The 26,442-nt window shown below is 36.6% G+C and overlaps 1 protein-coding gene across 5 annotated transcripts in view; it reads left to right on the top strand.

Annotated features, from left to right (window-relative positions):
- OGDHL (oxoglutarate dehydrogenase L) overlaps positions 1–26,442 on the top strand; it is a 59,206-nt gene that overhangs the window by 15,397 nt on the left and 17,367 nt on the right. For all 5 annotated transcript variants that reach the window (XR_014317940.1, XM_082765105.1, XM_082765107.1 and 2 more), the window contains exons 4-16: positions 3,515–3,617; positions 6,368–6,483; positions 7,792–7,946; positions 10,836–10,982; positions 11,601–11,691; positions 12,561–12,740; positions 13,119–13,247; positions 13,638–13,817; positions 14,079–14,231; positions 14,821–14,923; positions 15,664–15,792; positions 18,339–18,489; positions 20,857–20,984. Coding sequence is in view for 4 of the 5 variants with exons in the window: in XM_082765105.1 (XP_082621231.1) it covers positions 3,515–3,617; positions 6,368–6,483; positions 7,792–7,946; positions 10,836–10,982; positions 11,601–11,691; positions 12,561–12,740; positions 13,119–13,247; positions 13,638–13,817; positions 14,079–14,231; positions 14,821–14,923; positions 15,664–15,792; positions 18,339–18,489; positions 20,857–20,984 (1,765 nt within the window). In the remaining variant the exon portion in view is untranslated. The remainder of the gene's footprint in view (positions 1–3,514; positions 3,618–6,367; positions 6,484–7,791; positions 7,947–10,835; positions 10,983–11,600; positions 11,692–12,560; positions 12,741–13,118; positions 13,248–13,637; positions 13,818–14,078; positions 14,232–14,820; positions 14,924–15,663; positions 15,793–18,338; positions 18,490–20,856; positions 20,985–26,442) is intronic.

Raw genomic sequence — 26,442 nt, 5'->3', positions numbered from 1 at the left:
TATTGATTTAACTCTTAAAATGTAAAACAAATTCAATTAAAATACAAATACTTTTAACATCTCTGCTAAATATTAACTAATTAAGATATTACATTTATCCTTCACATTATATTAGAAAGGGTTTATCTTTTCCTTTTCCTATCTGTAGCAAAGGATCTCATGTTCAAATTGACTGTCTTCTTAAACTGTGTTTTCATAAAATAATACAGAATAAGACTAATTAGTCTTGTAGCACTTGTAGACTGTGTAGTATGGTAGATCAGGGGTAATTTTTCTTAAAATTTCTCTTTTCTTTTAAGTTACAACAAAAATTGCAGGAGTAGCCATGTCCATTTGACTTTCTCTTTATGTTTGTAAACAGCGCTTCTTAGCACTGTGGTTGATGAAATAGTACAGAAAGCCTTCTGGAGGTGTGAAGGATCGTATAGTGTCTTCTGAAGTGATGTGTACGTCAGGATAATAGGAGGCAAACACTTCAACTCTAACTAAAAGTGTTAAACTGAAAAAAAAAATGTCTTTATGACTTTTGTTAGTTGGAAAAAAAAATAAAATCACATTAAATTTAAAAACATTAAAATTGTCCTCAGTGCACTAACCGTTGCAATGGCCTTCAAAATGATAACTTCGTTTACAAGACATTACTAATTTTTGTTCTTGTTACACATTAATCTCTAGTAACTGATTTGTTTTCAGATTAGTAATGTATTTCTCTTCACGTTAAAAGATCCCTCAACCCAGGAGGAGAGTTAGAAAACAAAAACCAAACCAAAATTTGTTTGCTCTGAAACAAGAAAAATAATGAAACTTTTTTTGCCAAGATCTGCAAATTGCTTTACAAATGATGAATCAAAGTGCAGTGTGGTACAGTACTGTAAATTTAATTTGATGACTACAGTTACGGTATATAGCATATACCGTATATAGGTTTTGGTTTTGTTGCTGTCTCGTAAATCAAGTCAAGAGCAAATTGAGCCAGCGTTGTGGTTTAACCCAGCAAGCAGCTGGGCAGCTGTGGCCAGCTTGGGCCAGCTGACCTGGCTGTGTCCCCTCTCAGCTCTGCAGTACCACCAGCCTCCTCGCTGGCAGGGCAGCATGAGGAGCTGAAAAGTGACCCTTGGCTCTGTGCAAGCACTGCTCTGCACCAACTAAAACATCGGTGTGTTATCAGCATTGTTCTCAACATTGTCCTTGGTTCTCAATGTTCTACATGGTCCTGAATCCAAAACACAGCGCCGTGCCGTCTACTGGGAAGAAAACCAACTCTATCTCAGCTAAAACCAGGACAGCCAGTTTTAAATACTGTCAGTTGTAATTGGCACATTATTCTTATGAACCAAAGGATGAGGATGCAGCTGTCTATAGAAGTATATTGTGTGTAATTTTCATTAAGTACTTATGCACTAGAAAGATACAAACCTTTTTGCTTGGGAGCATAGACGTGTATAAAATTTGTGGTATATGTAGTTTTTTTTTTTTTTTTTTTTTTTCCTATGGGCAAATCATGGCAGGGCATGGGGAACCTTTCCAGAACAGTATCATTGTAGTAACAGTCTCTAAATATTTTTACCTTTGCATCACTTTATCATCTCCCAGATATTTGTAATCTCTCCAGGACTAGTGATCAGAAGTCTCTTGTAGATGATGAATCTCACATGTGGCAGTTTTGACACTCTTACTTTAGGCCTTTTCTTGTTTTGTTAATTTTTAAAAATACCCCTTCTCTTCCAGGGTTGATGAATTTAACCCATCTTGCAATGATTTTTTTTTTTTTTTTTTTATCCTTTTGGTTTCCTTGAGGTCCCACTTATTATGGGTAATAATGACTGTTCTGCAATCAGAGTATGAGCTCTGTTGTGTAACTTGTTTGTAGGTGGGTAGAAAAGAAGACAGCTATGATTTTCCCCATCCTGTACTACTGAATTAATACCTCTCTTTGTATTGTGTGTATTGTATTAGGCACATGCTAGAAAACTAGATTATTGTATACATTTTCATTATAATGGAGTGTCTAGTGTTAGCTTACCAGTTATCTGTTGCCAAATTGTTAAGTTTCCCATTTTGGAGTGCTGTTATTAAAAAGTAACTTGATATTGTGGGAAATACTGTGCTTTACTTAAAGATCTGACTGCTCCTGGCATGTAACATGGCACAGCGCTTTACTGATTTGCTCTTTTGGGTTTTGGCGTTCTTGCTAATCCTCATCTTCCTGCTAATACTGCGCAGCAGATGTAGCTTAGGGAGGTGAATTCTTTCCTGTTGATGATGCTTGAGACAGAACTGTTTGCTTAGTTCCAGTCAGATAGACTTTGTGCTGCTGTAAACAATGAGGTGGCACAGATGTTGCCATGGGCATCATTTGGCCTGTCAGAGCTTTATTGCTGGTGATTCATGAGATGCAAAGAATCTCAGAGGCCAGACTGAATTTACACGTCTGGTGGTTCTACAAAAGATGCCTTAGTTTGGTTTGTTTGCTTATGAGTGGAAGGGATTTTGTTGGGAACTTTCCTGCAAATGTAGAATATCTGAATAGGGTTTTTGTAAGTCACTTGTAAATGAGCCACGCTTTAATCACTCTTTATTACTTTGTGATGTAATTATTATTATTATTATTAATATTGCAGTGTATTAATATTTTTCCCAGAGACAATTAGAATACTTAGTGTGAATGAAAATCTATCCAGGTGATCTGAACTTTGTCCTTAAAAAGAAAAGTAATAAGGAGAAAACAGTAATATGTTCATTAAAAAAAAACTTTCAGTGAGCTAATTTGGTACATTCGATTCACGTGTAAGAGACATTGCATAAAACAAAAAACTTGTGTGGCTCTATTGAACCAATTAGTTATTTCTTCAGCAATGTCACACATTAATATAATGCACTAATCTATAGCAACTTGTGGCACGTGTTGACACCAGTATTTTTGCTAACACAGAGTGTGTTCCTTGATGTCTTGAATATCATTCATATGGTAGATGAAATTACCAAAATTCCTTGAATGAAAATAGATGCTGCTATGTGATATGGAGCCAGGCTCATGAAGACTGATCCATTCAATTCCAATAGAAATTTCTTTTTCATCAATCCATGTTTTAGGTCAGCAATGCCATATTTTGGTATTCTGCAGCTGCTGAAAAAAGGATTCAGACAAAAATACAAAATGACAGAAATAGCAAATGGTTTATAGACTAGTCATCTTTTCTTAATTTTACCCAGAGATTTAGATTTTACCATCTTTAGCAGTTTCTTTACTTAGATTTCAGTGTAATTTTACTTTAAATTGTGTGCCAGACACACTAAAACTTGCATCCTAATGTATAGTAAACAGCTATTAATAGAAATAGTGTACATATCCTGAGATATAATGCTTATTTTGTGTTCTTAGGGGGAAAAAATGCAAATCTGACTCTCACTTGACTTTAGTAGTGCTTGCTTATTTTGACTTCATGGCCTATCTACATACTTTGGAGAGATATTGGTGACTTTTTGTCTGACTTTCATTAGCATGTTTTTTCAGATCCGTGGCCATCATGTCGCTCAGCTAGATCCTCTTGGGATTCTGGATGCAGACTTGGATTCATTTGTTCCATCTGACTTAATCACTACAATCGATAAACTTGGTGAGTACACTGTATGCCTTATTATTTGCAATAGTTACTTGTTTTTTTTGTCTCCTGGGTTGAAGTGATTAAAGCAGACATTTCAGGGAGGCTTCTACATTTTCTGCTTGATGATATCACAGAGTAGTTCTTTGTGCCTCTGTAAGGAGGCTCAGGTTTCAGGATGATGGAATTTTTACTCCAAAAGCAAAGTTAAGGTTCCCGTGAATTCACCTTCTCATCAATAATGATTATAAGCACAACATAAAAAAGGAAGTCCTCTTTTTTTTTAACCGCACCAGACATTATTACTAATCAGTACAGAAGGCCAAGATTCTGGTGTTCTAAATTGCTTTCATATCCTTTATGCTTGATACTTGTTTTGACTGGGGACATACGTAGGCTAATCAATATGGAAAAAAAAAAAAACAATAAGCAAAATTGTGGCTTGAGGGAACTTGGTAGTAGTTCTATGCCAAAGTTGGATTCTAGCCTCTGCTACTTATCCCTTCTGTTAGACTTTGAGAAGTCTGAAGTTTTCATGAGGAAAACATGAAAACTGTAGAATTCTTGAATTGTATGTAATCCAACAGTGAGCATTTTAGTTTGCTGCTGGAAGAATATACTACACTGGGATCTGCATTTGCAAGGGGTTTTCTGGTTGGTAAGAGGATATTTCTTTGAGGAATTGTTCTGATCTTTTTTTTTGTTCCAGCTCTATTTCAATAAAGAAATGTCTGATTGATTTTCCTCTACTTTTTAATCCACCTGGTTTGCTTAAAATGGGGTATTCTACTTGCTAAGGACAGTGAATCAATTTTTCTTTGATATGTAGGGAAGCTCTTTGGATCTTACATAAAACATAGTGCAAGCAGTAGATAAAACAAGTTCTGCTTAGTTTTACTTTAAGTACATCTACGGCCTCTTTGCTTCTGTTCTTTCTATTTCTGGTTGTAGGAAAGAAGCAGTTCTGACCTTTGATTGTTCAAAGGCACTAGTAGAGTGCGTAAGTCTTTAAGAGCAGAGGTGCTTTCACAAATCAAGGTTCACTTTGAAGTTTATCAGTTTTAATTAAAGGGAAGTACTTACTAGAAAACACAACAGAGTTTACTAACTAAAAATAATTTGTTCTGATCATGGGTAATTGTTGGAAAGTCAGTACAAATTTCTTTACGTTTTGCAGACAGCTTAGTGCAGTGTTGTGACTGACCAAAAAGGATCATGCTGAAGGCGTTGTGAGCACCAGAAAAATGTGCTGGAACTAAATGATTTGGGAGGGATGTGCCTCAGAGTGTGGTAACTGAAGTGACATTTCACTTTGTGAGGGGAAACAGTTGCTAACCTAGTCTTGGAACAGGAGGAAAAAAAAAAATGAGGGAAAAAAAAAAAAAAGTATTTCAAATGCTGTCTGACACAAAAATCCTTGAATGTTCCAGGCAGAAAACTTAAAGGCCTCTGATAGTCCAGAAAGTATTTTAGTGTTTTTTTTTTTTTTTTTTTTTTAATTTTCCTTGTCTCATTTTCTGGTTTGTTCTTCTAGAAACTTCATGGTAGGCAGTTTATTCTGAGAGTTTCTTTTAAAATGCATCTAGTTACAGCTGTACCTACCAAATAAGTGGTTCAATTTCTAGAATTGCTTTTAGTAGCTTTTTTTAGTTGCTTTTAGGATTTCAGTAAGATTGTATCTCTTTAAACATGAAGTGATGCTTCCATAAATATGCAGTGCTATGGTATGAAGCACAGATGTTCTGTGTGCGCCTGCATGTGTTCTGTTTTTTGCATGACACAGCATGAGGAGCCTGTGAAGTCTGACAGAAAGACAGCAAAGAATAATAATATAGGATGGTAGCACTACTTTGTTTCAAATGAAACTATGCTCTCCATTTTTGTGTATGTATGTGTTATAGAAAAAGAGAATTAATTTGGTCCTGAAGAAGATAAATATAGTGCCAGAAAGAAGACAAGGTGGTACACAGACACCTGTTTTAGTCATGTCAGATTCAATGCTTTAAAATGTATTGTTTTACTATATATTATTTTAAAATATCTATGAAAATATATTAACTTTAAAACAGAATGTGTTGTTACTGAAAGTGCTGTATAGTAAAAGTGATGGCGACAGGGTTCTTTGGCCTGACTCCAACTCAAAATGCTAAGTTCCATACTTACTCAATCTTTAAATTGCTTTTTTATCTTCAAGAAATAAGTTTAAAAGGGAATGCAGAGCACTATTATACATTGATTTAAGAGTTATGTGCTGGTTGTCAGATCAGTGGATGTCTGCAACATATCTTGAATCAAGACAAAGCATTCAAAAATAAAAATAGAGAAACTTTATTTTTTAATATTTAAATACTTTTAAATATTTTATATGTGCACACATATAATTTCTCTCTATGTAAATATTTATTTATAGAATGTATTTTAAATTTAATACGTATATACACACACAATTTTAAAAAGCCATTTTTCCTTTTCCCATTCAAGTTTAACATTGTCATGCATAGTCTTTAACTTGCATTGATATCAGTATTGTACTCCTTATCTAACAATAGCTATTTAATGAACACATTTCTTTAAATTCCAGAATTGAATTCAGCTCATTGTACCAATGGATGCATTCAAAATATTGACATTTTCAATTCTTGATCTGTGTCGTTCTTTTTTAGTATCTCTTTATTAAACTTCAGTTTGTGGTGGCTTGAAAAACAATTCTAATTTCGTTTTTGTTTCATACCTTGCTTTGCTAATAGATAATGCATATGTTGTAGGGTTTTATGGTTTACATGAATCGGATTTGGACAAAGTCTTTCAGCTGCCTACAACCACTTTCATAGGAGGAAATGAGAACAGTCTTTCTTTACGAGAGATCATCAAACGGCTGGAGGTCAGTGTGACATCTTTGATTTGTGATTTGAGATCCCAAGACAAGTGAACATTTTTCTAGTTGTAAGTCACAAAGAACTGACAATTATTAATACAGCAAATGACAGCAAAATAACCCTTGAATGTTTTTTTTAGAGATGGTAGCTCCATTAGTTTCGTTGACTGGATGTCTGGAATGCATAGATTAAGGATGAGTATAAAAATGTGAATATGGTAGAATACTAATTTAGGCCCTAGTTTTGCAAAAAGAGCTTATGTTGCTTGAAAGGAGTAGAACCTTTAGTACTTTGTTTCACAGATAAAACACTTGCATACAGTTACTAAGGGAATGTGTTGACTTGCACATCTGACCCATGGTTAGAGCCGCTTATCTGATGCATAGGCACATTTGTGTTGTGCTTTAGAGCTCTGTATTTGCTTTTTGGTTTTTGTACTTCTAGCATGTCTGTGCAGCACTTTTCAAGAGAATCCTTAAAATCATAATGTACAAATAAATGGAGAAGATAAATAGGAAAATCTAAAAGCCTCAAGACACTGATTTGTGTTAAAGAGGAAATAACCTTCCAGTTTTCCCTTCTCTTGCCAGAGCTTTAGATTTTTTTTTTCTGCTGAAATTAACATTAAATTCCTTTTTAGAGGTAGCAGAGAGCACATACTGTTTGTTCAGAATGGTTTTAACTCAAACTCACAATGTGTTTTTTTATTGACTTTGTTTTGAACATATTTTTGGGGTGCAATGTTCTTTTTAAAGTAAGAAAAAAATAGAAGGAGCTAAAAGTTTTGAAGTGTTTTTGCTATTTTTTCCTCTCATTTCTCTGGTCTGAGCAGCTTGGTTTATTTTTTGGATTTTCAGCCTTCTGAGAATTGACAGCTATCAAGTAATTTGCATGAGGCTTTATAGCTGTCTTATTGCCATTACGTGACTTTAGGTGGTGTTTTAAAAAGACAGGATAAATTTTGATAAATCACTCAATCTTTGCATATAAGAAAAGACTGTACTATGCCAGTAAGAAAAGCTTCAAATTAGGTGAATAAGCCAGTAAGTTTAAGGCAGATACGTTGACCTATTTTGAAAGTATTGCATGATGCTGGATCATCATGCAATACTTTTCATTTGAAATGTTGCTTTGTAGAGAAAGTTTTAATTTACCGGCACACAAACTGGATTCATTAAAATACTTGTTTGCTTATAGGACTAGTGTGGGGAAGATAGCTTTCAGAAAAGTAACAGGATAATTTTAAAAATATACTTGCTTCCTCATGGCCAGTTAATTCCTAAAGCTTCTGTATTGGTGCTTTGGCATCCTAGAATACCTACTGCCAACACATAGGCTTGGAGTTTATGTTCATCAATGATGTGGAGCAGTGCCAGTGGATCCGGCAGAAGTTTGAGACGCCAGGTGTTATGAAGTTTACTAATGAGGAAAAAAGGACTTTGTTGGCAAGGCTGGTGCGCTCAATGAGGTATGCTGGAGTGGTGCTGGGAAACTGCTCTGTGATTGCTGGGTGTAATCTGGTGTGGGAAGCTAGTGGGCTCAAGCTGCTGATGTGGAGGTGAAGTCTAAATGAAATCTGGAGTACAGGTAAGTGCAGTTAACCTGGCTACGATGACAAGGCAAAGTGTGAACTGTGAGGTATGTCAAGATCTGTGTAATGACTTCATGTTCTATTTTCTTAAAAGGAAGTCTGTGTACTTTAACGCTTGCACAGGCTTTAGTGGTGAATCTGGCAATGTTTTCATTAGCTTCTGGAGAAAAACTGTGAAAAAAATGTTTCAGCAGACTAGTTGAAACATCTTACTCCTATGTGTTAAAGATTCATAACCTGTTTCAGAAAACAGAACAACTTTGGATACAGATCTGACATTTGGTATGTACTGTACATCTTTCTGGTAGCATGTCATCAAAAGAAGTTGTCTTAACTGTCAGCTCAAGGAGGATTTGTAGATAGGTGAAACGTTGACATGAGCTTTGTTTGACTCGCTGGGTTGCTAACAGTCTCTTTAGAAAACAGTGCCAAGATGGGACTGGATTTGAGAGAGACAGTGTTATTTCAAGTCATGTTTTTGCCCTTTGCCTTTTGAGGTACACCAAAATGTGCTCTACTGTTGCATGACCTGGCAGAAAGAATTTTGTTCTCTGCAATATCTGAAAGTATGTTTGGAAACAGCTCATTGATTGCTCCTGTTGTGGCTATCTGTATAGAAATACTGTATCACCAGAGGTTGAATTACCCTTTCTTCCCTAGAATAAGACTCTCTTCTCAGGCATGAGATTTATTACAGTTCTTACATTTTGAAACAGTTTGCATATGTGATAAACATGAGAGTTAGCAATATTTGAAGGCTTGTTTATCGATTAAGCTTCTCTGTTCAAATACTTTAAAATGAAGTACCCACTGGAGGTCTTGGAAGATATTTTGCCAGGTATTTTGTTTGCCAGTATCGTAACAAGATTATCTGGCTAAAAGTTAAATCTAAACAGAAGTTTAAAAAAAAAAATAATAATTAAAAAAAAATCACTTAACAGCAAAGTGAATATTGCACTTGAGTAAGTCTGTTTAACAAGCCCTCAGTATGAACCATCTCCATTTATCTTGAGACAGCAGCAAAAATGCCTATTCCTGCCTGTCCAAGCTGTGGAAAAATCTTCAGTTTCTAGTAGCATGAAGGAGCCAAATGTTCTTCTGATAAATTGTCTGCTGAAAATGGAGGAAAAAAGTTTAAATAAGTTTCCATTCATCTATCTCTAGCATGTTTGTTTTGTCTGAAAATGATCAAGAAAACTGGTTTTGCGAACAGCTGGTTGTGCTCTTGAGAATAGTGGCTTTGTAAAGCCCAATCATTTTGCTCAAGAATCTGTTCTTAAAAATGTTACTTCGAAGTACTACATACTTAGGTACTTGAAACTGTGTTTTACAACAAGATTTCTCATCCTTTGTGGTGTTTACAAACAGTTTATTGAACAAAAGGTATTCCTGCCATAAAACACTGCATATTTTGAGTTTCTATGTGTGTGCATCAGTCAACATGTCGAAGAGAGATGATGACTGTGTAGTCTGGTCTGAGCATCTTCTTACACCTGTGCAGGGTCAAGTCTTTCCAGATTCCTCCTTCTGTCAGCAGCTGTCTTTCATCAGACTTGCTCCTTGCTGGGTACTGAATACATGCAGCGACAGCAGAGCTGCCTGCCCTTGTGAACTCACACTGGCATATGTGGGGGACTTATGAAATACTGTAATTCTATATGCACAGTGACAGCCTGCCTCAAATGATGAACTTTCTACTTGTGCAGTGCTGGCTTAACTGGCAGCTAAAGGAGAAGGAAAATGGTCTGTCCAACCACCACTTTGCTTTGCCCTGTAGGGCCTGCTGTTCACATAGGACCCTGCTTTCAGTTTATATGAACTGGCATAACCTTACTGACTTCTGAGGAATTATGGCAGCATATTTTAGCTGAGGATCTGGCTTGTTGCTCAGATGCCTGAATTGTAAAGGTATTCATGGGTTAGCTAAGGAGAGTCTTTTCATTTCATTTCTTTTACAATTTCATTCTGAAGAGGTAAATGTCATCATTCTAAGTGAGGAGTAAGCCAAACACTAATGGATTATGGCAGTGTTATAAGCCCAGCATTGCAAAGATGATGTAACTAATACAGTTATTTTTATGAAGATGTATTCTGTTTGCATTTTGTATCTCCAGGCTTTACAACATACGACCCTTTCAGCATTTGTTAAAAGGTACATTTTAACCACTTGCATTGCCTCTGGCCCAAATGCATTAAAGAATGAAAAAGCAGAGAATTGTCAGAGATGGACATCTGTCTCCAGCTGCAGCTGAGGCAGAGATTCCAGTGTCTTTGTTCTTGGCATGTTACCAGCCAGTGCCTCACGTAGTCTGTGGAGCTCTGTCATTGAAATAGGCATGCTTTCTGCTCCTGTTTTCTTCAAGTATTTGTTACTTCCAGCAAATACCAATTCTCTTGTGCCTTTTTCAATCCATAGAGGAGACTTCTTTGCTGGAGAGGGTTATGCATTGAAAGGAGCAGGGTTTAACTTGGGAAGTGAATTTTATCTGAGGTGGAGACTCTTCTTCTCATCTGAATTGTTTCAAAGTTGTGGTAAATATTTCTCAGATGGAGGAGGAAGACTTAATTCTGTCCAGGGTCTTCTCCATCTTCCCACCGGAGGGCTATAAATGTGCATTCACAGATGTTTTAAAACACGGTAATGTAATTTTATTTGATAAAAGATTTTGACAATACTTGCCACATTTTCTTAATGCAAACACTGTTTCTTTTTTTTTGTGTGTGTGTGTGTGTTTGTTGTTTGTTTGTTTTTTTTTTTTAATAAAGATTTGAAGATTTCCTTGCTCGCAAGTGGTCTTCTGAGAAGAGATTTGGTTTGGAAGGATGTGAAGTAATGATTCCTGCACTTAAGACCATCATTGATAAATCCAGTGAAATGGGAATTGAATATGTTATAATGGGGATGCCTCATAGGTAATGTCAGTGGAAGCCCCTCAGTGAATGGACTTGTGTTTTAAGACAGGCTTTAAGTTGTAGAATTTTATTAACAAAGGTGATACTAGAGAAGCTGGGGAAGCAAGAGATTGTTATAGTGATTAATGGGAACACAGAACTGTAACAATATGTCAGTGGGAAGCTACAGGCTTCACAGGTGAATGCTAAATGTAACTGTGTACTTTCAAGATGAAAATAAGTGTAGCAGGAACTGCAATAGTTACCCCATTGAGTCTAGAACTGAGAAAGCTAGGCAAGATAATCTCTCTTACTTCTGCAGTCTGTCTTAATTATTAATGCTATCATGTAAAAATTGCATGTTAAAATTTATTTTTGTAAAATTGCTACAAAATTAATTGTTTATACCTGGATAAGTAGGTGTTATGGGCTGTCAGTGAGAATGTGTTGGAGGAACTTTGCAATGGGATGGTGAAGGGTAGAATGAAAGATTTGAAGTTCAAAAGGTTAAAGTGAGTTTCTGAATTGCAAATTTCTGATGGAGGTGGTGGCTGTTTAAAAAAATAATAATAATAATAATTATACTGTTAATTCTGTTATTACCATTTTTGAGACATACTTGTGTTTGGATTTTTTTAGAGGTAGGCTGAATGTATTGGCTAATGTCATCCGAAAAGAGCTGGAGCAGATCTTCTGTCAGTTTGATCCCAAACTTGAAGCAGCTGATGAGGTAAGATGTTTCTTCAATACATCTACATAGAGTGATCAATATTCAAGGTTGTTTTTAGTCATTTTAGGTCATAGTTATTATCATAATAGTGTTATCAGCTGCTGAAATGCATTGTCTTTTTCTCTAGTTTGAGAAACATGATCTGAAATTAACAAATTTAAAGACTATACTGTACCTGTAACATGCAGAAGGTATCTTAGTTATAAAGCCTAAAGAATGATTGTAGATAGGTCAGTTACACATCATATAACAGCGTTTGTAATCTTTAGGCATCTTTCTTTGTTTTATATATGGGAAATGAGTATCAATTCTGTAAGAATTTGTGGCTTCATGCTGGCAACTAGCTAAGCTCCTCCACACCAGTCTCTCATACCACCTTCTTAACAAAACAGGGGAAGAAAATATGATGAAACAAAAGCTCGTTGGTTGAGATAAGGACACTCACCAGTTACCATCACGGGTAAAGCAGACTCAGCATTGGGAGATCAATGTAACTTATTGCCAGCTAACAGACTAGAGCACTGAGAACTAAAAGCACAATAAAAACACATTTCCCCCTTTCTTCCGTCTTTCACTTCCTCCTCCCAGGTGGCTCAGGGGAACATGGAAAGGGGGTGCTGGTCAGTCCGTAACACTTCATCTCTGTTGCTCTGTCCTGGTCACTCTCTTCTTCTGCTCCTGCCCAAACTGATTCTACTTGGGCTTATGGCAGTCTGGAGTTCCTCAAGAACTGCTCCAATATGGCTCTGTACCATGGGATGCAGTCAGTTTGTGAAATCCATTTAACAGAATGAAGCAGAATTTATAGGCAGTTAGATATAGTTTGTATGAATAACATTCCTGAGTTGTGACTACATCTTGCGTGTTAGGGATCTGGGGATGTAAAATATCATCTGGGAATGTACCATGAGAGGATCAACAGAGCAACAAACAAGAAAATCACTCTGTCCCTGATGGCTAACCCTTCGCACTTGGAAGCAGTTGATCCTGTTGTGCAGGGGAAGACAAAAGCTGAACAATTTTATCGAGGGGATACGGCAGGGAAAAAGGTAAGGGTTTAATGTTGCAGTAAGTCTTACTGGTACATTTTAAAGTACTTTTAATAAAAATAATTTACCAGTAATTTTGTGTTGCAGTCTTCTTCCATTTCTGCTTCACAGAAGGGATATAGCACCCATTGAACTAGATAAAGCTTTTAGCATGTTACCTTAAGATTAACTTCAGGAAGCAGGCTTAAAACTTAACCTCATTTGGGAACTCAACAAAGGCAACAGAATGCTGACAAGTCTATATGGTTTATTATAAAAATACGGTTCTATTTTACAAGGACTACAGAAACATGGAGTAGAGAAATCCTGCTGAGAAGCTTAAATTGCAGTTTTGCTTTTAAATATATGTGTGTTTGTGTGTATTATCTTCCCTCTTAGGTTATGTCCATTTTATTACATGGGGATGCTGCCTTTGCAGGACAAGGTGTGGTTTATGAGACATTTCATCTTAGTGACCTTCCATCCTATACCACAAATGGCACTATTCATGTTGTTGTCAACAACCAGGTAATAAGCAGAGCATTTCCCAATCAATTTGTGTGCCAAGTAGTTGCTAGTGTTTATTCCTTTTTATTAGCTTGATGCAATGTCCCCTCTATTCATTACAATGGCTAGGATGTTCCTGAAACAATTGTAGTATGTAGTAACTCTGACTTGATAATATTTTACCAGCAACATTTATTTCGTTCAGTTTGTAACACTTAACTGGATTAGGTTTGTTTTGTTTAGTTTTAGAGGGAGCAAAGGAAAAAAAATAATCCTATAGGTAGCCAAAATGAAAAGCCTAAGACTACTGTTGTGTAAAATGACTGTCAAGTGAAAACATCAAGCATTCAAAGCAAAGTATAGGGAGATGCCCACGTCATCATTTTAATGGAATTTTCTGGAATTTTTTAGATTGGCTTCACCACAGACCCCCGTATGGCACGCTCCTCTCCATATCCTACTGATGTTGCTCGTGTAGTCAATGCTCCTATTTTTCATGTGAATGCTGATGACCCTGAAGCAGTGATGTACGTGTGCAGTGTAGCTGCAGAGTGGCGGAACACATTCAATAAAGATGTGGTAGTTGACTTAGTAAGTCTTGGGTTTCTTAACTTTTCATTCTGTGCATTTATGTATCATTCTCTTAATTTTAATGTGTCTTAGAAGACCCAATCAAGAAACATAGTTTGATTTCAATGACCTTTAGTTTCTTAATTAAAAAAAAAAAACACAACCCCACAAGAATCCATAAATGTTTTTATACCATAAGGCTAAATCTCTGTAAAACTATGTAAAATGAAGTTTTTAAATTTCATCTTTCTTTACCAACAGAAACAATCTTTCCATTTGTAGGTTTGTTACCGTAGGAGAGGGCACAATGAAATGGATGAACCGATGTTCACCCAGCCTCTGATGTACAAGCAGATTCATAAGCAAGTGCCAGTGCTGAAGAAGTATGCTGACAAACTGATTGCAGATGGAACTGTAACACTGCAAGAGTTTGAGGTACAGCATGTCAGCAGGCTTAAAGGGAACTTACAAAGCTGTCAGTAGGAAGACACAACTGCCACTGCTTAAAAATTTTCCTCCCCTTACTGTGATTGAGTCTTCATCCTTTGACGCTTTCTGTTTCAATTTGGTTTTCATGTAAAATACAAAGCTTTAAAGCTTATTTCCATGGAGGTATTACTTTAGTAATTTTCTTAATTCTTGCTATATAATGTAATTAGGAAATGTAATTAGGAACAAATCTCATATAAATGTACATAAATGTTGCTTTAACAAAGGGACTGAAAGTGCTATGAAATACATAGAGTAGAAAAAAATTGACTAAATTCCAACATTTGTAGAAGTTGATTATGTGTGAATGAATCCTGTTTCAGCAGTGAGATGGTATTTGAATGCTCACGGGTACGACTGTAGCTTCATGTTGATCGCCTTATAGAAATGGCAATTCTATCTAGCAATAAAGAAGTAAAAGCAGCTTAAGCTTTTTATTCCCTTGCAAAAATTTATCTGCCTTGCCTCAGAGATAACAGTAGGTATCATTTTCAGATAAAAGGGTGTTCTGAAAACAAAACGTCTTGTTCCACAGGAAGAAATCGCAAAATACGATCGAATATGTGAAGAAGCATACACTAGATCTAAGGATAATAAGATTCTACACATTAAGCACTGGCTTGATTCACCTTGGCCTGGTAAGAACTGTCCTTTCGTATATCCTAGTGTTAGTATCACTGTGCTTTTATTTTGAGTCCTAGGTCTAGTACTCTTAAATGTACATCAGTGAATGTTTCTTTCGAATAAAGTTGTGTGACTTTTAGTTTTCCTGTGTTAACAGAAAATAAAACATTCTGCCAGAACAATTTGCAAGAGGAGCCTTTCTAAAAAAAAAAAAAAAAAAAGTGGAAAACAAGGTGTGACTCTGAGCAACCTGGTCTAGTGTAGTGAAGGGGTCCCTGCCCTGCCCATGGCAGGGGGGTTAGAACCAGATAATTTTTAAGGTTCCTTCCAACACCAACCATTCTATCAATCTATTCTATGATTCTGTGAGAAAACCCTCTCTTCAGTTTACTAAAGAGGGTGTTTTTCTTACAATATTTTCTTTGTTCCTTTGGGAAGAGGGAGGAGTATGTCTCATGCTCCCTTCTTGGAGGGACTGAAGTGCCAGATGCCTTTTATTGCCTGTCTCTGCCCACACAGTTGGACTTGATTTGCAGGGAGTGAAAGTAGGAACAAAACAGATCATGGTGTGCCTGTAAGATCAAGTACTCTTATCATGCAGAAAATGGAAGTGATTGTCTTCTTTTGAAAGGTGAAGAACAGGTTTAGGCTGCTGCTTAGAATGTCTATTAAGAGTTGCGTATTTTTAAATAAATTGTATATAGCATAGAAATCTCTTAATTGTTCCCTGAACTTGCTAGTTTTCTACTTCCAGGATTCTTTAACGTGGATGGAGAACCCAAGAGCATGTCCTGTCCTCCAACTGGCATTTCAGAAGACCTGCTGACTCACATTGGCAATGTAGCTAGTTCAGTGCCAGTCAAAGACTTCAAAATACATTCAGGTCAGCTGGAGTCTTTGTTTCTCCTAGTGGCTGCATTTCTTGCTCAGGTTTTGTATTTCTGCAAATGAGTTGCTGTTGGGCCTTTTACCAAAGGGGAAAATGCCTGTGACTCGTCTTTTATTTTACTTCTTCTACCCTAGGGGCAAGGAGAATGTGACAGTTAAGGTTCTACTCTGTTATCAATGTAATATCCTTTCAATGTCACACCACTTCTGTTCCCTACCATATTAAAACAGATTTTTCTCTGAGGGAGGCAAAACTCATTGTAATGTTAAGTTAATAGTCCTTTAATTCATCAAATGCTCATGGAAAGTGCTGCCTCTGCACAGCACGTTTTGGGACTAACTCGGAAGTAAGGTATCCGTCTCAGAAAGCACTGTTATGGTTTTTACAAATGCTAAAACTACTGCTAATTTGGGATTCACTCAAGATGCTTTTCTTGTAGTTAGACAAGTTTCTGCTCAGGAATAGAGCTTGGTCTTTTCAAACCTGGCAGCACTGCTGTTATGCTATGAGCCTAATTTTAGTACAGCTGAATGAACTTTGTGTGGCCAAATTCAGCCAAAGTTTTCCTTTCAACTTAGCAGGTAATGTTGATGATAGCACAAATCCAGCTTTTTCTCAGGAAGTCTTAGCTCTTGGGGTGAAGAAATCTAGTTTTGAATTTAGCATCTAATTGCAGTAGAAAGCTAAATGTACTTGTCTCACTTAGGGATTGCTTGGCATTATCTCAGGCTTCTGAGTTAATTCTTTTAATCCCTGGTCAGGTTGAAGTCTAGCAGCTCTACAGGGAACAAGGATGTGTTCTTTTCATGGGGAAGCATGGAGCCACTTTGGGGATCTTTTTTTCCTTTGGGGATCTTTTTTTCTTTTGTTGCCTTGTAGGGAATGTATGTAGGATCAAGAGAGAGAACTTTTTTTTTTCTGGATAAAATTTCTAGATTATCTTTCATCTCCAGAATCATCCATTGAGGAATAAAGTGTGTTTGCCCTAGATGTTCCATGAGTTTGTGTTCCTTTGGCACAACTAAGCACTGCTACAAGCAGTGAGAGTAAGGCATTCCTAGTTATCAATAGCAAACGCATTGAGCGCATACAACTAACAGGTGTACTTAAACTCTTCTACATGTTTGTGCACTTTGGTGATACTGATAAATTTGAAATTATAGTTAGTCAATGAAATTTAGTATTAAGCATTCTAATTAAAAAAGTAAGTCAACCTCTATTAACTTGATTAAATCCTTGACTCAAAGTAATATTTGCCAGTATATGAGATAGGTTCATCTTAGCATAAAGCATTCTTATTGGATAAATAGTTATCAAACTTTGGTCTGCTAGATTCTTTTATGCAGTTTAAAAGGCCATGAGAGAGAAAATGTGGGGATAATTAGAATTGGAAGAGGATGAAGTACCTTTGAAGTACTTTGGCCTTCTACTAAGAAAAAAACAGTTTAGTATCTCCTTGTCTTTCAAAAAAAAAAACCAACAAAACAAACACAAAAAAAAAACACACACAAAAAAAAACAAATTGGAAGACAGTTTTGTTTTATCAACTGCTTAGTATATTATAAAGAAGATATGGTTTTCAAGATTTTCTTGTCTACAGTGAGATGATTTCTAAGAGAATAGTTGTACACGGAGAGGAAGCAGGGTGATTTTTGTAAAGATGGGGAAAGTAACAAAGAGAAGAATGGGAAAATAACAAATAGAACAGCTTGCCAGAAGCATAAATGCAGATGTGAAAATAAGGTGGTGTCAAGTGACACTGAATTCAGTAAGCTTACATAACTTCAGAGCTGGAAGCACCTGGATGCATCTTCAAAGTTTTTTTCTGTTCCCTTTGAAAGTCACAGTGTTGCAACTTGTGTTTTGGCTCAGCAAAGTATGTCTTCACTGTAAAAAAAAAATATAAAATAAATAAATAAAACAAAACAACAACCATTGCTTACCAACTGAAAATCCATTGGCAGCTGGTACAATTTCCTATTTGCCTGATATTCATCATATTGATTAACTCTGCCTGTTTCTCTCTTTGTAGTATCTCCAGAATCCAATAAGACAAATGCCAAGAGAAAATGAGTGAGAAAGAGAGAAGAACCCAATAGATGACATTTTCAGTCTTTTACAAAAGAGTACTTGGTGCTAGAAATGTGAAAATAAATATTTAGGAAGAAGTATTTGACCATGAGTCATTTTAATTGTCCTCAGTAGTTTCTGACAGCCATATCTTATTTTCTTCTGCTAAAACAAGGTATGAAAAACATACAACCCTTTGCCTAGGAAACAAGTTATTTTACTTTGCTAGCAGTTCAGGCCTAGAAGAACTACTATGATAAACAAATTGAATTTGTGTTTAACTTGGCTGCAGTTATCCTGCATTTGATGAAGACAGTAGATCAGCAACTAAGACTTAAAGCATCAATCTAAGCTTGGTTGGTTTTCCTGTTCTAGCTTATTGTAGCCAGTGGGGAGAATGGTGAATGTAATATGAATGTCAAATTTCTCTAAAGTAGGACCATTGATTTCTTATCTTTATTCTAATGTAGGACTCTCTCGGATTTTGAGAGCTCGCTTGGAAATGACCAAGAACAGGGTTGTTGACTGGGCTTTAGCAGAATACATGGCTTTTGGCTCTTTTCTGAAAGAAGGGATCCATGTCCGACTAAGTGGACAGGATGTGGAGAGGGGTACTTTTAGGTGAGTACTGAGATAACTCTTAAAATCTGTCCCATACATAAAGGAACATGTTTGCAATTCGTAAAGAATATGTTCTTTTAAGGGAAGGGGAAAGCTGATACTGTTCAGCATCAATCTTAATGTCGTTGTTTCCTTCAGTTGATCTCCTTTAAAATGCTCTGTTTACAGACACAGAATAGTAGTTAAGGTAGAACAGAAGTTCTTAAATATTTTCTTCCTTACATGGCTGAAAAGTAGAAATTATGGAAATTATTTTTTTTGCTTTCCAAAAAAAAAAATCAGTCACATTCAACCTAATTGCTGAGAAGTATGAGCAAGGTATTTGCTGCTGCAGATTCTGAAGTGTTTAAATACTACTGCAGTGGTGGCTGCTTGGAGCTCTGGTATCCTCTGAGCAAATATCTTGCCAGTTGGCAAGGCTCTTCTAAGTGAAACAAGATCCTTTGTACTGAAACTCTTAAAAACTGTGGAGCATGAATGAATGCTGAATCTGATCACTTGGTAAAATATATACGGTTCTGCTGCCTTACCTGACTCTCCATGGAGTAAAATCTTAATGATGTATTTAATTGAACCCTTTGATGCGAAGCCCATTGCTGGGGTTGAATGAACGAGCAGCTGCACCATGCTTTGTTGTGAATGCATGCAGAAAAGAGATCAATCTTGGTGCCTGTCTTGTGTGGTGCAGTGCTCTGTGGTGCGACTCTTCTGTGCTGAGCTTCATTTGGTATCAAATCCTTTGGGCTTTCTTCTTTTTTTTGTCTCATTCTAATGGTAATTTAACAAAATCCTTCAGACAAGACCTCAAAACAAAACTGAAAATCAGGAGATTCTCCCCTCCCAACCTCCGATTCCTCATCCTCCTTGATTTCAGTACCAGGGTCTTGTAAAGTTGTGAGCACCTCCTGGGAGAGGAACACATGTTCATTGTTCAGCAAGCTAACTGCCTGAGTCAGGTGAGTGCTTAGTCAGGTCTAACATAAACCTATAGATTTGTCTTAGGAATACCAATCCTTTCTATTCTCAACTCTCTTGACTGGTGCAAGAGGATTTTCCTGAGCTACTGTCCAGACTTTCTCAATGTTTTAGAATAAAAATAGTTGTTCTCACAACAATATAGAGAAAACAAAAACCAAATAAGACAAATAAAAAGCTATTCAGACTGGCAAAAGCTAGCTGAGGATTACCGTGCCATCTTGATTTTATTATTCAGTCTTTTAAAAAAGAGTAAAAAGATGCTCACATAACAAGAAAAACTTGATTTTATATTAGTATGATGTCACTAAAACTGACAATTTTTTAACAGCAAAATCTGAGTTTCATGTCTGTATATTTCTGGCTGTCCATCTATGCTCATCGTAATCACCTTTTCCTGAGGAAACACAAAACTGAATGTTCAAGAAGTGTATTGCCTGACTAGGCCTTTTATCTTTGTCCGAATGACGAAACTAAAATGAGTGTTGAAAGTTACTTCTGCTTTAACAGCTGTTTGTGTGTGTGTTTGTTTTCCTCTTTCTGCCTCTCTCCTTGTGTTGGTCTTCAAAGATTCTGTCTTTTCCTGGTCGTATTTTGTTGACTTCTAAATAGATTTCAGAGGTTTTCTGCTAGCATTCATTACAGCAAAGGGAAATACGAAAGAATTCAGTCTTCAGTGCTGGCAGCTATACAACACACAGTAGTTGTTACTAGTGTAATAACTGTCCTTCTGTTAGCGGTTGTAAAGCTGGACATATTGGTGTGATTCACTCAGTTAGTCTGCTCAGAGAGTTAATGGATTACAGTACTTACTTCAGTCATCTTTGTTTTCATAGTGCTCCTTGGTGCCCCATTCTAATGCTGATTAATGCTGTTCCAGAGAACTGTAAATGGTGTGAATGGAAATAGTAGGAAAGAGGATGCAACTGCATCACGTTTTGGTGCACAGATTAGATTAGGTTTTTGGCATAAAAACCAAACAATTGTCTTAAGGAAAAAAATAATAGAATTTGCCAGGAAGGCAGAGTGGAACATTTTGATAACAATTTTTCCTTCTGCTTTTTGGCTTTTATTAGTCTAATATGTTTTATAACACCCACCTGACCCACCCAGCCACCCACGCTGTTCTACTAGTAATGATGAACTTTCAGTTTCCTTGAGTGCTTGAGACCCAGCCTGGATAGTCGGTGAAAGTCCTTAATGGTGCAGCAATTCTATTTAGACAATAATATTACTATATTTCAACCAAACTAGAGCGTTGTGTAAACCACAGATAGTTCTGTTGCTTACATAATTTCTAGAATTCATTTTTGAAGGTTTATCTTTGAAAGTAGCAATGTTAAAGCCTAAAGGTTTCTTAGCTAACAGATTTGTTTTAACAACTCTTTGCAGCCATCGCCATCACGTGCTTCATGATCAAGAAGTTGACAAGAGAACGTGTGTTCCCATGAACCACCTCTGGGAGCAGCAGGCCCCCTATACTGTGTGCAACAGCTCCCTTTCCGAATACGGTGTCTTAGGTATGTTTTGGGGTAATTATTTGAGATTTACTAAAGTTTTAATGGGTCTCAAACAAAACGTAGGAATTGATGACTGCTAATTAAGAGGATTTTTTTCAGATTTTGCTTTAATGAGGTTAAGCCTCCTGGCCTACAAAGTTTTGCTTTGTTATTTGAGTTTGCCAAACTTCAAAACAAATAAATCGCTCCTTCTGCTGGCATTTAAAAATGAAAACACTCTGCTTTTGTTATATTTCAATATTACTGCATTTGTAACCGTTTACAAAGAGCCTGGACATACAGAACATATATCCTGTATTATGAGCCAGGATTTAAAGAACGGGGGCCTAAAATCCAGTCAAAATGCCTAAACTGATTTCCCCACCTGCTCCGCCACCTGAAAGCAGTAATTCTTCCAAGAGATTCAATGAATGTACCTTGTTCATTATAAATTTTGCTCTTTGTTGCCTTATCTTGAAGGGCTTTTAACAATTGTTGTATTATAAACTTTAAGCCAAACTTTTTTCCCTATAGCGTGCTATGATTGATCTCTTGATTTTAACATTTTAGCATAAATTAAAAATGAGATGGGAAAAAAATCAACTTATGTTTTTCTAAAGTTTTGAATGTGTTGCCTCTTGTATGAGGAATATGAATTTGCAGTTTTCAATGTGCTTATAGTGCAAAACTTTCCACACTTTCCTAATGGTACATACGCCTATTTACGTAGGCTGCTTAGAACCTGTCTGTTCTTCAAAGCATGTAAACTGGGAGACTTAAGTAGCTTCTGTTAGAAAAGGTATAGAATATACTAGCATTGGTCTCATTAGTATTCAAGAAGAAATTATATAGTAATGACAGAAGGTAAGCTAAGTATAAGAGAAGCACAGCTCAATGAGGATGAGCGTGTTGGAAGAAAGCTTTGAAAGAGTTATATATGAGACTAGTATCAAAGCTCTCAAGTCCTGGCATCTCTTAAACAAGCATTTTCACGGGCTACAGTTGTTAGATTAAGATGAAAATAACCATCTGTTGTGGTTGATTTTAGCAATGCTGGAACATTCACTTAATGCATTAACAAAAGGGGAGGAACTGTCAACAGGTCACTTTGTAACAGATATAGAAATCTATCCTAGCTTTATCTGAACTACTACTCTGACTGTGCTGTACTAAGAAAACAAATCCTTGTTACATGTAGCATTGATCATAGTGGATTACATTTTTGCTACAGGAAGACATTTAACTTCACAATGAATGGATAACTTCACTCTGACATGATGAGGGTGGCAAGAGGGATGTTGAGCACAGAACAAAGGCATCTAATAATTTATCAAAAGTGTTATTGATTCTATGGATAAATAATGAAATACTATTTCATATCCAATTAATAACTTATAAAAAAGGAAAAGATGAAACATCGTAATAGATAAAGATGGTAATTTATAACTAGTTGCCTCAAGTTTCCATAAATATTTGATCACATGGTCATTATTACTTATGCTACATATTGCCTATTGCTAATAATATTAAAATTAAAATGGTATAAAACAGCATAGTTGGAGCATGGGCTGACAAATTGACATTTTTAGATATTTTTCTTAGCTCTTTGGCAGAATTGGTGTGAGCGGAACTTTGTAAGCTAATACAAGACATTTACATGTAAACTCTGAATAGGAGAGTACAAGAGAGAATGTGTATAAATATAAGAAAATGTATTTGGCATAGAAAGCAAGAATTTAACTTCAGAGAATCATTTTTTGTTGCTGTTCCAACAAAAATTGTTCCAGTTTCCTACTGTTTCTCACAGTTTTGGTCAGAGGTTTCTTAATCTGAGTGTATTTATAGCGTTGCTACAAATTTTATGGGCAACTGGGTCATAAGTTTCTGGTTTTGTTTTCTTATATTCAAATAATGTATCCACATGTGAAAGTGACAAAGTGATGTGTTCCTGAATATTGTTGAATCTGATATAGTTCCAGAAATTACATCTCAATTGATCAGTCTAGGAAGTCTAGTGTTGATATGGAGTGAAGGCTAATTCTTATTGCAACAATTCTGTTTTTTAAAAAGTAACCAACTGAGCTTCTTTTGCCTTTTCCCGTTTGCTTTTTTTTTTTTTTTAATTTCATTTCATCCTACTCACTTCTACCTCCCTCAGCAGCAGAATGAGAAAGTTGATATAATACCTTGCACTGAATGCAAGCAATGGGGCAAAATATAGGTTTGTTTGTACACTGAAAACAAGAGTACCATTTCTGTGCAATTCTGCTTCAGCAGACGTGATGGAAGATTTTTAAAAGTTAACAATACTGATTTTTAGGTTTTACAGACTTTAAATCCTTCTTGTCTGAGACATTTTCTGGCAATAAAGGACATTATGTTGGTATAAATAGTTGATGGGTGGCGATTATTTTACTGAAAATGCCATATTTCTATGCTAAAATGAATTTATAATTAAGCTTCTGCTCCCTTGTTAACTTTTGCATATCAGCCTTGTCAGGTATGTTTACTTGTGTATTGTATCCATACACGTGCCTTCTAGTTAAGCACTATAGAGAAGCTATTGGAACTGTTACCTGTTTGGCTGGTAACATCATCATTTTAGTGTCTGGAAGAATGAGTGAATGTTTACAATTCAAGGAGTCAATTCTTCAGGAGTTCGTAAAATAGGGAGAAAAAACACAGATTTGATTTTAGTTACCTGTTACTTCTGCTGCATAAGCCTGTTATGCAGAAGGAGTGCAATCAGTGTCCTAAAGTATTTGGGGGAAGGATAAAAAAAAATAATAAAATAAAATGCTATTAAGAATTTGATTTACAACTGTGTAAACATGCAGCACCTCGGAATTATTATGGGAACTCCTTTACCTTCTGTGAATTAGAGCTAAGTAAAAATAGATTGAGCAGACTGATTCTCTGACATGATTAATTTGGCTTAGAAAACAAAGGCAGTCTTGTTACCTTATAGCTCAAACAATCGCTTATGTCTTGTATACCAGAAGCAATGAAGTGTTTGCAATGGGACATTAAGTCAGGGTATTTAGCAGCCTCTAATAATCTTATTAGACATCTTATGTCTCCTATTTTTAGCTATATCTAGATTATTAAAATTCACTTCTGTGTCCACTCATCTAGCTATAAGTTTTCACTTTCATTGAAACTGAATGTCTGGAAGTATGAAGTCATGAAGAACTTTGTCTGCATTTATTTGCTGATCAGCATAGAAGAGAAAAGCAGAACTAACTTACAGGCTCTCCACACTGCCTCTTCAGCATTTTTAAATACTCAAAATGATCTCCTGTCTTTCTTTACTACCCTCAGAATGACTTGTGTAGTACTGATCCTCCAACCAGGAGGAGCTATTCTCTCTCAGCTTCAAAGCTGCCTTTAAGAGGTCTTGAGCTGTAGCATCCCCTGTAGCATCGGAAACTTCTAGAGAGTGTTCAAGCACGATAGACTTGGAGCTAGTGTAACGCTCAGCAAAGTCTTTAAGAGACTTAGACTACAGCTTTTTCAAGGGGGAAGGTCGTGGTTAAAACAGAAGACAAAGGGAAAAGGACAGGTGTTCATTTAAACTTTTTTTTTTTTTCCACAATGCACTCCTAGGATGAAATATATAGTGTTACTGCTCATTCAGAACAACACGTTTTTAAGGTTAGGAGTACAAAATATTCTTAACTGTCAGAAATGGTGTTGGGGAATACGACAGACTAGTAACCAAGGATCAGGTTTTCAGTGGCATCTACATGGAGCTCTAAGGCTTCTTAAGTTTTTCTGTTCTGCAGGATCAGCCGCCACTCCTGGGCTATGTTTGTGTTTTTGAAAAGATATGCATCCCTCTGTTAAGCTCTGAGCTTAGATTTTCCATTAAACATAGCACATTTTTCTTTGTAACTTTCGTCATTCTGCTGTTACATCCCTGCACTGACAAGCCATCTGTGGCTATTAGTTAACTTTGATGCCTTGAATCCTTTTGAAATCGCACTGAATTAAGCTGTAGCCTTGCTTATGTCAATTGGAAAAACTACAGTTCTTATGACAACGATGCAAAATGCTGTGGGGGAAAACCACATCATCATATGCTGTGTAAGCTGCCACTTTGCTTGAAAGCACCCCTTTCTCTGCCAGAGTGATGGAAAAACAGTAAGGGAGCACAGCAGGAACTGGACTAACAGACACATGCCTTTCTGCTATGGCTGCCATCTAGGGACCTTAATGAACTTCAGCAATTAAAACATTAGTTTTGCAACCTTAGTCAAGTGCTGTGTATTTTTGTTTGGTAGGCTTCCAAACAGAGGGAGAGAGACAAAACTGCTGTGTGGGTACTGGTCCCCTGTGCCATGGTGTGCTCTGAGCCCTGAGAGGCTGCTTGCGAGTTCAGGAGCTGCTTGGGGGCTCTCGAGCACTTTCTGGATGGTACAGATGCTTCACCTTTCCTTCTTTGAATCTTACGCCCTGCAGCCTGCTTGACTTAGCACTCAGTTTTGTCACAGCTTAAACCTGTTCTCTCAGTGTCTAGCTGTATAAGAATTAATGCTTTAAAATGACAAAGTTTGCATGGGGTTATGAAGAAATGTTGTTCAGTTCTGGTCTCTGCGGACATGAGCAATACAAGTTTGTAATGTCTTCTGCAGTTTTTTAACCCTTTACTCTTGTCTGAAGTTAAGCCCTCTCAGGGGGTCCTGGATAGCAAGCTGCTCCCCTGTAGTCACACCTCATCTCTAGAACTGTGGAATCTTTGTAGCGCAGGTCAGCTTCCCTGACCTGGATGCATCTGGTGCCCCAACAAATCCCTTTCAGGAAAAGCACCTCACCCTGTCCTCCTGGCATCTGTTTAGACAGCTATCTACCTATATATGTATATATATGAATATATATATATATTTAGCACTATTTAGCTCTTTAAATACTTTTCTCCACGTGCAGCTAGAAGCAGTAATTGTCAACAGACTTCTTAGCAATTGCTATAATTCCTGGTAGAACATCTTTAATGTCTTTAACATCTTTAAGACTCTTACTGTCATTTTCATGGTGGAAAATGAGTTCTGATATACCACAGACACACGTTCCATGAAATAGTAGTCCTTGTTGTAGTAATTTCAAAATATTAATCAGAATGTGTAGGTAACATTTGAATATACTTTCTCAAGTATATGGATGTCAGAAAGCTTGCAAAAGGTATTGGTGTTGGGATTGTATAATAAGTTTTAATACAACTTCACCTGTGACAGCGTCACCTTGTGGAGGTTACTAGCACAAAACAACAAAATAGGTAGTGAGAAATGGTGCTCTTTTTTCTATGTGAAATTTTAGGGATGGTTTCAGTATATGAAACAAAATCGTGTGTGCTCTGACCACGTTTTAAATGCGCATTTAGCTACATACTCTTCAGGAAGCACCGTGTGATTACTGAAAGCTCAAAGTGGTCAAGACCTCAGGTTTTTCTTCTCTGAAAGCTAGATTACCCTATCCTTACAGA

Source organism: Aythya marila, assembly GCF_965140915.1.
Source record: "Aythya marila genome assembly, chromosome: 7".
NCBI classification, from domain to species: Eukaryota; Metazoa; Chordata; class Aves; order Anseriformes; family Anatidae; genus Aythya; species Aythya marila.
This window is presented reverse-complemented; position numbering and strand designations above follow the sequence as displayed.